We start from the raw sequence: 13,013 nt of genomic DNA, 5'->3' as shown, positions 1-13,013 counted from the left end.
GTACGATCTATTAGGTTTCACTTAGTGAGGCAGTGGGCGATTGTTACTCTTAATGATCAATTGTGTTGAAACTACATTTCAATTCTCCCTTTGATGAAGATTATTGTTTGCAAATCTTCAAGGCTTCCACAAACCATAAGTGACACCTAGCAGTATGTCATGGCTACTCAAGCTAAGTAGAAGTGGTTAGAGAACCTATCCAGTTACAATTACAATGCAATATGGTCCTTCTCTAATACAATACTCTTAATCACATTGTTTGAGTGATAGTTTGTTTCATGTCTACTATCCAATGTGATACTTCTCTATATGATTCAACTGAATATGATTTGGAACCAACTTCCTAAGTCATATCTCAGAGTATTCTCCCTTCACCATGGAAGGTTAGATATCCTTTGTTGTGCATTCATATGCCAATTGACTAGATAGCTTGACCCCAACAATGTCATGGACACTCTCGATGGAATGCCATTGACATGATCAAAGATCAATGACCTAACCATTAGACATCTATGATGCCTCAGGTCAAATGACTACTTTGCATATTGCAACTTACGAGTTCTTACACGACATGTACGTTCGAACTCTCTTTTGATCGTAGTTTAGTGTACTCGATCACCATTTTGATCACCTATGTGTTTGTCTTAGTGTCCAACACTAAATGACTTGAGACTAGTCATATTCACGCTTGAATTAACATAACATATGCTAAACTTAGAGGATTGTCAATGCCCAATTGGCAATCCTATGGCTAGGAACGTTTTAGGAATGAACATAAGAAAAAGGTCTCGTTAATCTAACTTGCTTAGATCACTTCTCTCTTAGATAAATACATTCCTTGGATTCCCTTGTTCCTTAAACACATAATACAATAAATAGTGATTAACAATAAGTTTTGCCCTTCATTAAACATATAATAGTTTAACACAATAAGTATTCCAAAAGCTATTACATCAAATGAGCGGCTTTCGGGGCATACTTCCAACAATATAAAGGTAGAGCCTTCCAACATTAGGGTTTTGACCAAGTTTTTTCCAGAGAAATTTGGTTTTGTTGGAGAAAGTAGCAAAGGTAAGGGTAGGAAGAGCAAACGTCAAGCGAAGACCACGCCAAGAAAGGTAGTAAAAAGGTTTTAGTAACTTGTGTCGAGCTTCAAAGGTCTTTTAAAGAATACGAAAATGAGGATGATCATTAAAGATGGGGCTAGTATACTTCGATGAGGGTGTCTTGATAGGGCGAAGAGTAATGTAGCTGTGAACCTAGACTACTTGCACCACGTAGATGACATAGATAGGTTTAATAGATATGCATGGAGTGCGATATCCTTTGAAAAACAAAAAGACAACCTCTTTTTTGCTGCTTCTAAGAGAGGAAGAGGAAGAATGGATGGTGATGTGGAAGGAGATGACGAGGAGGAAAAGGAAGAAGGTAGGGGAAGTAAGAGGAGGCAGAGATCCGGATGGGGTTGCAAATGGTTTCGCTATGCTTTTCAGGTACTATTTGTTACTTTGATTGAGTACTAATAATGGCTAAATTATTGCGATTGAGTATTAATTCAATGTATGTGCAGGTGTGGGCATACAGAATAATTCCAGAACTAGAGAAGCCAGTACGCTACTGTAAGATTACTAATAGGATAGCCATCCTAAGATTCTTTGGTGGTCGACAACGAAGAAGCAGTTGATCCATGAGCAGTTGCAGATGTACATAACTAGGAGCCGAGAGGTATCACTTTATTTGAAAATTTAAGAACTTTATGAATATATGTGAATATTTGTGAATGTTGATGAATGTTTGTATAAACTATATCGATGAGAAATGTAATTCTGATAAATGGCATTAAATGGCAGGCAGTTGGGAATCGGGAGGTAGTGCCGACTAAATCAAAGAGGAACACAGACAATTGGACACGGTGCGATGATGTCGATGTAGTGATGCTTGACATCTTGACTTCGATACAAATGATGTTGATTAGTTGAAAATACAAATAAAGGAGTTAAAGGTGGCTTTGACCCGTTTGGCGCATGTGAAAGATATTTCAAAGAGGAAGGTATTGAAGAAGGAGGAAAAGTTGACCGAGTACGCTAAGGAATTGAGGAGGGAAATTAAGGAAAAACATGTGGATGAGAAGAATGACCAAGAAGAAGAAGAAAAAGATATGGAAAAACAAAAGGAAGAGGATGGAGAAGAAGAAGAAGAAGAGGGAAAAGAAGAAGAAGGAAAAGAAAAGGAAAAAGACGAAGAAGATGGTAGTGAAAGTGGCGGTTATGTACAAAATGTTGTCCAATAAGAAGAAGAAAATGGTGGTCAAAATGGGGGTGATGAAGGCAAATGGGAGAGAGCCAAGGGATCAAGAAGGAAGAAGGTTATAGGAGATGTGGAGGAAGAGGGCTTGAAGGAACTTCTAGGGACTGTTGATTGAGTAAGTCGTACAAATGTATGAGAGAAAATGGTTCAATTGCTTGGAGAATGTGTACTGGACGAGTACGAAGAAGTCCAAAGTTCCCATGATGAGGTTGTTATTTACACATTGATGGGTATCATGTGGGAACAAAGAGGAAGGTCTAGTACACAAGGGACTATCAAATTTTAGGGGAACTGAACGGGGAGGGGGAGGCAAGAAGAAGACGAATGTGGTCCGACATACGACTTTTATCTTTGAAGTCACAAAGTTCCAAAAACTCCAAGAAGGTGAGCCGAAACAGGATGTTGTGCAAAGGGAAACGGTACTCTGTATCTCTTACAAAAGCATGCGAACGAGGCTTGAAGGGTACGAAAAGTGTTTACCACCAACACAACCTACTGGTTTCTGGTAAAATGTCCAACCAAAATTTCTGCTAAAATTGTATAGTTTGGCAATTGTGAGGTTAAATGTGTTTTCGAATGTTTGAAGTGTTGTACATGTTTATTTATTTATTTTATAGTTGTGGATAGTCTTACTGTGAGCATTACCATAATGCGAGGACAGCTGAAAAGGCAACTTGAGGTCACATAAGCGATGCGTCCAAAACATTCTTATTGACGCTGTTAAAAATAGTGAAAGGGAATGGGGAAGAGTTTTGTACATCATGGATGGTCGATGTGAAGAGGGTCTACATGCCCCTCAACCTTGATCACAATTGTGTTGCCATTGAGATGAATCTTACAACGGGAAGAATAATTGTGTACCACATCTAAAACCTACACACGTCAAGCGAGTGCGAAATTGGCTCTCATTGCCTACATGTTGCCCGATGTCCTTCGAAACCTGTCCTGAGAGGTGAAGAATGCACCTTAGACTTGGCCCATAATGGTAGTCCAAGGTCACCACAGCAAAACAACAGGTGAGTTGATATTTTATTGAATTGTTAGTGAGGTTAGTTAAATGATTGAATTTTATGTGAATTGTTTATGAAATTATTGAATTGTTGTATGGCACAAGGAGGATTGCAGTATTTGTTACAATAAGCATTTAGTCTTAAAACTAAGATTACGATATACAAATAAATGTTAGTTTAAAGTGATTGAATCACTGTATACACACACACACACACACACACACGCACATAAACATACCTGAAAAAGCCATGAAGAATAGTATGAATGCACTGAAGAGAATACTAATAGAAGGTCTTTTACTCACACAACCCTTATGTCCAATACTAGTGATAGTCTAGTGATCAAGTGAACATGTCTCTGGTGAGCAGGGATGTTCGTATTTATAGAGTATATTCCTAACGTGATCCCAGCTATCATGGGATCAGTTAATACCCATTAACTTGCATAGTTGAATTGTTGTCTGCTGGCCTTCATTTAGATGTAATTATGCTAGAGAACATCCCTGCATTCTGACTAAGGATGGCAATCGACCTGTTGCATAGTGAGTGGTGAATGATTGATAATTTTAGTTTAGAAATTGATTAATGTAGAATGACGAATGAAGAACAATGGTAGTTCATAAACAAGTATTATATTGTTAATATATGGTGTTGGAGAAATTTCATCTATTAAGACAGTTTCTAGTTTGTTGGGATGAATTTAATTTGTTAGCCAATTAGTACATTGTGGTTCTTTTAAAATTATTTCTCCATAGTTTTAGTTGCTTTGGATGAATTTAATGTGTTTGGGGATTCTTTCATAATCTCCTTCCAGATTGTTACTTGTTTTGGATGACTTAAGTGGCATCCCTAGCAATTTTATATATTGAATGAATGTTTGTGATAATATCTAAAACCAACCCTTATGCTCAATGAATTTATGTGAGAAAATCTAAAACCAACTCTTCTATTTAATGAATGTTTGTGACAATATTTGAAATGAACCCTTATTTTCAATGAATGTATGTGACAATTTATGAAACCAACCCTTCTGTGTTATTAAGCTATGTGACATTTTATGAAACCAACCCTTATGTTTAGTTGTGAGCCATTGAATAAGTGAAAGAGTAAGTGGCAGTTTTCAGCTTGGGGTTTGAGTGAAGAGAGATCAAGGAGATTATGCCATGCAAAATTAACACCACCTATAAATAGAGGATTAAGGTGGCGTGCAGAACATAACTAACAAGATAATGTTTCGAAATATTGCATTTATCTATTGGGTACAAAACTAAGGACATAATTGAGAGTAGTCGTCCAAATGTGGCAATAAGAGGGTATACCCTGCTCACCAAAGGTTTGCACACCAAGAGGCAAGGTCTTTGCAGTTATTCCCACCTTTTCATTTCCCAACGTGGGTGTTTTATTTCCAGCCATCTGTTTGTTACGCATGGGATGACGGCTTGTGAAACATTATGATAATAAACCGTAGATAAGAAAGCCGTCCTAGAAGAAACGACTTGGTGTGGACACGGCAACCTATGACACTACAAGAAAAATGGGCTTCGGGTACAAAACTAAGGACATAATTGTGAATTTTGTGTCTGTTTGACCACCAAAGGACTGAAACAATTATCATTCCACAGAGGGCACCATCTATGGTGCTCAATGTAAAAACACCAAGACTCAAAACAGTAAAGGACACGGGAACCGTGCTAAATGGGGTCAACTGACAACTTTTTGACTGAAGCTAGACACAAAAACTTTTTGGTGTCTATAAAATTTGTTTGTCAGTAGCACTGTTTGTGTTTTTCGCATTTGTCTTTACATCTAGCACACAAAAAAAAATTAGATTATAAATTAAATTTATAAAATTGTGGTAAATAATGGTATGGAGTTGTTTATTACTATGCAGTATTTTAGCCTCAAAATAAGATAGTAATAATATGGTTCAAATTCGTCGTTGGCGAGAATCGAACCTAAGACCTCTCACTTACAACTGAAGAAGAATACCATTAGACTGTAGTACTAAGTGATGTATTTTAGATTTATGATGGATCATTTCCATCTGCAAAGAATGTTTGTTAGATTCTTATTTTTTTCACTTGCTTTTCAGATTCTAATCTTCATGCGAATTGGTTTCTGATACTTCGTGATATGATCCGTTAGTGTTTATATTTTTTTTACTGTATTAAAAGTCCTTCATGGAGTGTCACATAACAAAAAATGGTATCTATAAAGTCATCTGTCTAATCAACCATACATAGGTGTAGTGGGTCAGCAGATAATTTGAAAATAAATGCCCCTTGAATATTAATAACTATAAATTTCCTTTTCATGACACTAATTTTAAAAATTGTGTCCAGTAAATCTTAATAAATAATATTTAATATTGGCAATTTCACAACTAGTTTGAAATATTTGTCTGTCGTTTGAATTATTTTAATATTGTTTCTATTTGAGTGGTGTGCCATGGGACTCACCCACGTGTGAGTCCCTTTTCCCCATGCGAACCCCCTCATCTCTCCACTAACTCCCCCTTTGTTTCATCTCAATCCCTCGCCTCTGCAACTCACTTTCTCGCCCTTCTTATCTTTGCAAGTCTAGAGAAAAATCAAGAAAACTCATCTCAAAATGCAGAGCTTAACCTTACCCTTGGTTCCCAGAAAATCAAACAAGAAACCAATGAACCTACGAGCACCATCGCGGCTCGACTTCTCAAAGAGAAATATCGTCGATTCCAAGAAAGGTTAACTTCGAAAACACCTTAAATGTTTTCCAATCGTTGTTTTGGCTCATATTCATGGACTGTTTCCATTTGTTGTTTAGGATCATACTCATGTACTCCATGCATGTTTTGGTGAAGGTTTAGCACAAATCGATTCTTAGAAATGAGCTCGAATCGAGCTCTGGAAGGTTTCCCCAGAAATCAGCCACTCTTGGCCTTGTCAGTGAAGGCAAGTACAAGTTGTACTCGCGGTGCGTCGATTGCATGTGGCGCTGCAGTAGCCAGCATGTGGGGTACATGCGCCTCCAAATGGGTCTGAGGTAAACCTAAAAGCCTTGTTTGAACATCATGTTTACTTGTGATGATAGTTTAGCTACTCATTTTAGTTGCATATTTCGTCTGCTGTAATTTAGTATAACAATGCAGCAATGCATCAACATCACTAAAAATTCATCTCAAATCCTCTTAAATACACCAACATTCATAACACCTACTCCAATTAATACCCCACCTCCCAAAACAAATCCAGTCGCCTTTAATACTCCCAATCCCATATATGTTTGCTCTACACCCAAATCTAAATCTCATCATGAAATCACCCTCAATCAACCCCCATCAAAGAATCAAATTGCAGCAAGAAGCGGCCACATCCAAACAAAAGTGGTGGTATGCCTCATTCCAAGCAAATTTCTTTAGGTATAAATAGCCCTATCCAGTCTGCTTTGTTTTGGAAGAGTAAACACCTTGAATGACACACCCCGACCTAGATTGAGGCATGCTGGCCGTCATGTGGGACTGACATAGCCATGTGCATAGTGCGGAAGCAATATAGATATAAGGGAAAATGCAAAGGAATAAAAACCAAACAACTAGCAGAACTAGCTAAGATAGAGTGCTAGTGCGAGATTAAGTGTGACATACACAATCAGAGCATAAATATTCTAGATGCAGTCAAGCAGGACAGTACCAATTATACAACCCCCAAAGGTGATCTTACATTTATGATGTTCTGTTAGAACCCCTGTCGAAATCCTCATGATCCGCCAAAGCCTTTCTACCTAAAACCTGGAGGGGTGCAAAACAGAAAGTATGAGTAGGCAAAAAACAAAAATTTTCAAAATCATTTCATTTCTCATAAAATTCTAACCCCTCGCCGTAAAACCTATATAATTTCTCAAATAATAATAATAATAATAAGCTGCATCATAAATCATACTCAAGATGAAAATCCATAGAAATATACCATGCCAAAGTATCTCAATGCAATCCTATAGGTAATCCAGGCAAAATATATCAATGTTAAATATCGCATCAAATCAAATCCTGCACACGAGTCGGAACCACCTAAAGTGGTCTGTACGACATGATTAGGTGTAAAGTAAATATGCTCCAGTGCTACGATCATGTGAAGGCTGTAAGAATAATCGCAAGTCACCTACGAGTCGGAACCACCTAAAGTGGTATGTATGACAAGCATGTGCACCTAACTTGGATCCAAGGTGAGCATATGGTGCGAAAGGTGAACATCACGTGAAGGACTGTGCCCTAACTCTAGGCAGGAGCACTAACACTGGGATGTAGGTTTATGAGCTTTCAATACATCACATCATGTCTCGCATAACTGAAGCAATCCCATATCTTTAATTTATGAACTTACCTAGCACTTACCTGTGCGTCCACCGCACCAATCATAAATATATGCAACTACTAATGCATACTATAATAGACAGATACTTTGTATGGCAATTCAAAACTTAATTTCATTCAAATTCATTTTCTAGGAAAAATTAAGTATATAGGTATATACGGAAAACCAAAAGCCCCCGAGCCTCGATTGATGGTGCTCATCCTCAGGATAGGTCTCACCTATATGCGAAATAACTGAATAAACGTTATTTAAAGCACACACACAAAACTAGGAAATAACTTCTCATGCATTGCTCAAATGGGGTATTTGAATATACCACCATGATCTACTCAACCTGAGGAACATCCCCAAATTCTTAGAAAAATTTTCCTACCACCCACTCGCCGGCTAAGGCACGGCTAGACGCACCCCCACGCGCGGCTAAACCTGAACTGAAACTTAACTGCCATTAGGAATATTCCATTAAAACCTTAACAGAAATTAAAGGTGTTACCTACGGAATATTCCCCTTCGTCTTCCTTGGATCGCCGGAGATCATCACTGGCGCCGGTTTCTGGAAAAATAATCAAACCTTCATTTCTTCTTCGATTTTCAACCAAAATTCATGAAATCTATACCTAATTAAAGCTTAGGATGAGAGGAACAAAACCTTAGCATTTCAGGGACCTAAGACCAACGGAATCTCGCCGAAGAAACTTCGATAATTTGACCAAACTTGAAACTTATCAAACTCAACTTCCTGACGTCCAAAACACTTCGCTTTTCTTCTCCGAGCTTCGTGAAGACGTCCTAAAGCTCACTAGTAGCTTAAAATCTCCCAAAAACTTCGAAATCACGAGTGCATGAACAATAACCCAAAACTGGGTTCTCGGGAAAATGAGGTCTTCACGCCCAAATAATAGTATTAATGGGTTCCTGGGCTAGCAAAGAAGTTGACTATGGTCTCCATTGGTTCGATATGAGGACGGAAGTGCAGGTTCAAGGTTTGTCCGTACAATCGTACGAACATGGAAAAAAATGCGAGAAGGAGGAGAGAGAGTCAACGGGATAGGGTGAGGGTATGTGTGTGGTCCAGTTTGCAGTCAATCAACCAAAACCTTAAGCCTTTTGTTCTAATTAGGTCCAAATAATAAAGAATAGAACTATTGGTCCAAAACCTTAGTTTATACACACACATAACTCAATAATAAAAAGGATATAGTAGAAATTTCCACGCTCTCAAGGATAAATAATATATACGTTCAGGACGAGCTGCCACAACCTACCCCCTTAAGAAAATTTCATCCTCGAAATTTACACAATAAATGCAACCCACTAATAATCATAAAACCAGCGCGGATACATCTCTTTCATATGCTTCTCCGTCTCCCAGGTGGCTTCCTCCACCGAGTGTTTTCTTCACAAAACCTTTACTAAGCGCACTGTTTTATTTCTCAAAACCTTATCTTTCCAATCCAAAATAATCACTAGCTCGTTATCATAAGTCAAATTTGAATTAATTTCCAGCGGTTGAGGAGGTATCACATGAGAAGGATCTGAGATGCAGTGACATAGAGACATGAAAAACATCGTGCACTTTGGATAACTCTAGAGGCAACTCAAGCTTGTAAGCAACCTCACCGACTCGCTTGGTGATCATATATATATGGTCCAATGTACCTAGGACTCAACTTGCCTTTCTTTCGAAACCGTACAACACCTTTCCATGGTGATAACTTCAGAAATACCCAATCACCTACATTATACATCCGGTCAGTGGCATGTCAGTCTGCTAGACTCTTTTGTCGATCCTGGGCCGCTTTCAAGTTAGACTTAATCACCTGAATATTCTGTGTAGTCTCCTCCACTATCTCAGGACCTATCAAAACTCTTTCACCAACTTCTGACCAACATAAGGGTGTACGACAAGATTTACCATAAAGAGCCTCGAAAGGTGACATACCAATACTGGAATGGATGCTATTGTTGTAGGCAAATTCCATTAATTCCAACCGCTTATGCCAAGCATCACTAAACTGCAACACTGAAGATTTAAACATATCTTCCAACGTCTGAATGGTCATTTCTGATTGTCCATCTGTTTGAGGATGATATGTTGTACTATAAAATAATCTCGAACCAAGAGCTTCCTGGAATGCTATCCAGAATTTGAAAGTAAATCTAGGATCACGATCCGAGATAATACTAATTGGAATCCCATGGTTCTTTACAATCTTCAATTTGAATAATTCAGCTAATCGACTTAAATGATATTTCTCCCTCACAGGAATAAAATGTGCAGACTTAGTAAGCTGATCAACTATCACCCAAATGCCATCATAACCATTCTGTGTACGAGGAAGCTTGTACACAAAATCCAAAGTAATATTTTCCCATTTTCATTGTGGAACAGGAAGTGGCTGCATCAATAAAAAAGGCTTCTTTCTTTCTGCTTTGACTTGCTCACAAATGACACACCTACTTACATATTCAACATTTTCTCTTTTCATACCCGGCCAATAATAAAATGGTCGAATGGTATGATACATTTCTGTACCTCCTGGATGCATTGCATAAGCTGAAATATGTGCTTCATCAAGAATTGCCTTCTTTAATTCCATATTATTTGACACATACATTCTACTCTCCTGCATAAGCATACCATCATTTTCTCGAATTCTGAAGTCTTTCTTCTTTCCCCGATTCCTTGCTTGAATTATTTCCTGTGTCTCTTCATCATTCATCTGGGCTTCAAGTACACGGTCAATTAAAATTGGCCTGACTTGAAAATTTGTAAGTAAAGCTTCCTCTCGATCATCCACTCTTAACTCCACTCTAATGGACCTCAAATTAGCATGAAGATGAACATGACAATCATAGATGGCGTTAAGTCTAACTGGAGTCTTCCTACTAAGTGCATCCGCCACTGCATTTGCATGACCAGGGTGATACTCAATCGTGCAATCATAATCACTAAGCAACTCAATCCACCTTCGCTGCCGAAGATTAAGATCCCTCTAAGTAAAAAGATACTAAAGACTCTTATGATCTGTGAAGATCTTACATTTCTCACCATAAAGATAATGTCTCCAAATCTTCAAAGCAAAGATGATAGTTGCTAACTCCAAATCACGAGTAGGGTAATTCTTCTCATGAGGCTTCAATTGTCGTGAAGCATAAGCAATCACCCTACCATGCTTCATTAACACACAACCTAGACCATTTAAGAAAGCATCACTGTAGACCTCAAAATTACCACTATCATCTGGGAGTGCCAAAACAGGTGCATGAGTGAGATAATACTTCAACTACTGAAAACTTTGCTCACAATTATCATCCCACTCAAACTTAACTTCTTTTCTAGTCAACCTCGTTAATGGAAAAGCAATGACTGAAAAATCCTTAACAAACCATTTATAATACCCTCCTAGGCTAAGAAAACTCCGTACCTCAGTGACGGTTTGAGGTTGCTCCCATTTCTCCACAGCTGCCACTTTTTGAGAATCGACTTGAATACCTTGAGTAGAAATGACATGTCCCAAAAATGCCACTTGATTCAACCAAAATTGACATTTGCTAAACTTAGCATACAACTGATGTTCCCTTAATTTCTTCAACACCAAAGTAAGATATCGAACATGCTCTGCTTTAGACTTAGAGTACACCAAAATGTCATCAATAAAAACAATGAAAAACCTGTCTATAAATGGCTGGAATACTCGATTCATCAAATCCATGAAAGTTGCTGGTGCATTTGTTAATCCAAATGGCATCACTAGAAACTCATAATGACCATAACGAGTCCTGAAAGCAGTCTTAGGGACATCCTTACTGCTGATCTTCAATTGGTAATAACCAGACCTCAAATCAATCTTACAAAACACATAAGCACCTCGAAGCTGATCAAACAAATCATCTATACGCGACAACGGATAACGGTTTTTAATTGTTACCCGATTTAATTGCCTATAATCAATACATAGCCTCAAAGTGCCGTCTTTCTTCCTTACAAACAAAACTGGAGCTCCCAGGGTGAAGTACTAGGCTAAATAAAACCTTTATCGACTAATTCCTGCAACTGGACTTTCAATTCCCTCAATTCAGCAGGAGCCATTCTATATGGAGTCAAAGATATAGGATCCGTACCTGGAAGCAAATCAATAGTGAACTCCACGTCTCAGTTTAGCAGTAATCCAGGTAAATCATCAGGAAATACATCAGGAAAATTCCTGACTACTCGAACATCCACCACACTACTAGAAGCAACATCATTCAGCACTACATGAGCCAAATATCCCTGGCAACCTTTAGATAACAACTTTTTTGCTCTTACAGCATAAATAATATTGTGCCTCACCGCACTACTTTCACCCACAAAAGTAACTTTAGGTAATCCAGGACGATGGAAAGTAACTATCTTCCTGAAGCAATCTATGTTGGCACGATTATAATGCAACCAATATGTGCCTAAAATCACATCAAAATCGACAATATCTAACGGGATAAGATTAGCTGGCATAACCACCTCTTCCACCACCACTGGACATCTTGGATATACACAATCAACATAAAATCTCTCCCTTCTAGGCATAGCAAACTCTAAATCATACCCTAGAGGTGTAGGATGAGGTTGCGTCACCTGAGCAAATGTATGAGAAATGACAGAGTACATAGCTCCATAATCAATTAAAACTCTAGCAAAGTGACCAAGAACATTTAACGTACCCATGATCAAATTTGGATGATTCTGGGCATCTTGCAGAGAGATATTATTAATACGTCCCTGGGCTTGCTGCTATCCCCCACGACCTCTAATAGCTTAATTACCTTGCCTCTGAACACCTCGTCCCTGACTTGGCTGACCAAATTGCCTTGAAGATCCTACACTACTGGAAGCAATCTCTACTTGCTAGGGTTATCCTTCCTGGTACCACTGAGATCCACCAACTGGAATGGGAGGATACAGTGTATACCCTCAAGGATATTGAGAATACCCACTCTGGTAATAGGGATCCTGCGAATACTGATATTGCCCTGAAGCATAAGGACCGGCATTGCCCTGATAATGGTAAGCACCACCTCGACCCATCTAACCATAATTACCAGACCTTAGAACTTGCTGGATTGGCGCTAGTGGTGGCATAGAAGGCTGCTGGGGCCTCTGCTGACTTTGGGGACAATTTATAGCTCTATGTCTCATCTGCCCACAAGTAAAACATCCACTGCTACCTCTCCTACACTCCCCAAAATGCCTATTATTACATCTGCAGCACAAATGAACACTTCCTCTTCCAGCATCTCCCTGCCTCTGGAATCTAGGACCTCCTGAAAATCTACCACCTCTCCTCTGACTAGTGGCACTAAA

At 38.6% G+C, this 13,013-nt stretch overlaps 2 protein-coding genes across 2 annotated transcripts; one reads left to right on the top strand and one right to left on the bottom strand.

Annotated features, from left to right (window-relative positions):
* The first annotated feature begins 1,382 nt into the window (after positions 1-1,382).
* Positions 1,383-2,290, top strand: LOC139194992 (uncharacterized). The gene is made up of 4 exons (XM_070820161.1): positions 1,383-1,493; positions 1,571-1,609; positions 1,851-1,868; positions 1,976-2,290. Exons 1-4 carry the CDS (start codon positions 1,383-1,385, stop codon positions 2,288-2,290), a joined length of 483 nt encoding a protein of 160 aa, XP_070676262.1.
* A 7,142-nt stretch (positions 2,291-9,432) lies between these two features.
* Positions 9,433-12,737, bottom strand: LOC139194991 (uncharacterized). The gene is made up of 6 exons (XM_070820160.1): positions 12,643-12,737; positions 11,865-12,342; positions 11,098-11,487; positions 10,713-10,845; positions 10,206-10,574; positions 9,433-9,806 (listed from the first exon to the last, which is right to left on the bottom strand). The coding sequence occupies exons 1-6, from the start codon at positions 12,735-12,737 to the stop codon at positions 9,433-9,435; spliced, it is 1,839 nt and encodes a 612-aa protein (XP_070676261.1).
* Between the last annotated feature and the right edge of the window lie 276 nt (positions 12,738-13,013).

This window comes from Malus domestica, chromosome 04 (assembly GCF_042453785.1).
Source record: "Malus domestica chromosome 04, GDT2T_hap1".
NCBI classification, from domain to species: domain Eukaryota; kingdom Viridiplantae; phylum Streptophyta; class Magnoliopsida; order Rosales; family Rosaceae; genus Malus; species Malus domestica.
Note: the sequence above shows the minus strand (reverse complement) of the source record. Positions and strands in the feature narration are given on the sequence as shown.

Bases quoted from the DNA above. Each gene is read 5' to 3' on its own strand.
- LOC139194992 (XM_070820161.1), top strand. From the start codon at position 1,383: ATGGATGGTGATGTGGAAGGAGATGACGAGGAGGAAAAGGAAGAAGGT. The intron at 1,494-1,570 runs GTACTATTTGTT...ATGTATGTGCAG, and splicing joins GGTTTCGCTATGCTTTTCAG to GTGTGGGCATACAGAATAAT.
- LOC139194991 (XM_070820160.1), bottom strand. From the start codon at position 12,737: ATGGGTCGAGGTGGTGCTTACCATTATCAGGGCAATGCCGGTCCTTAT. The intron at 10,575-10,712 runs GTAAGATCTTCA...ATGCAAATGCAG, and splicing joins TTATCTTTATGGTGAGAAAT to TGGCGGATGCACTTAGTAGG. The intron at 9,807-10,205 runs GTACAGAAATGT...AATTCTGGATAG, and splicing joins TTATGCAATGCATCCAGGAG to CATTCCAGGAAGCTCTTGGT.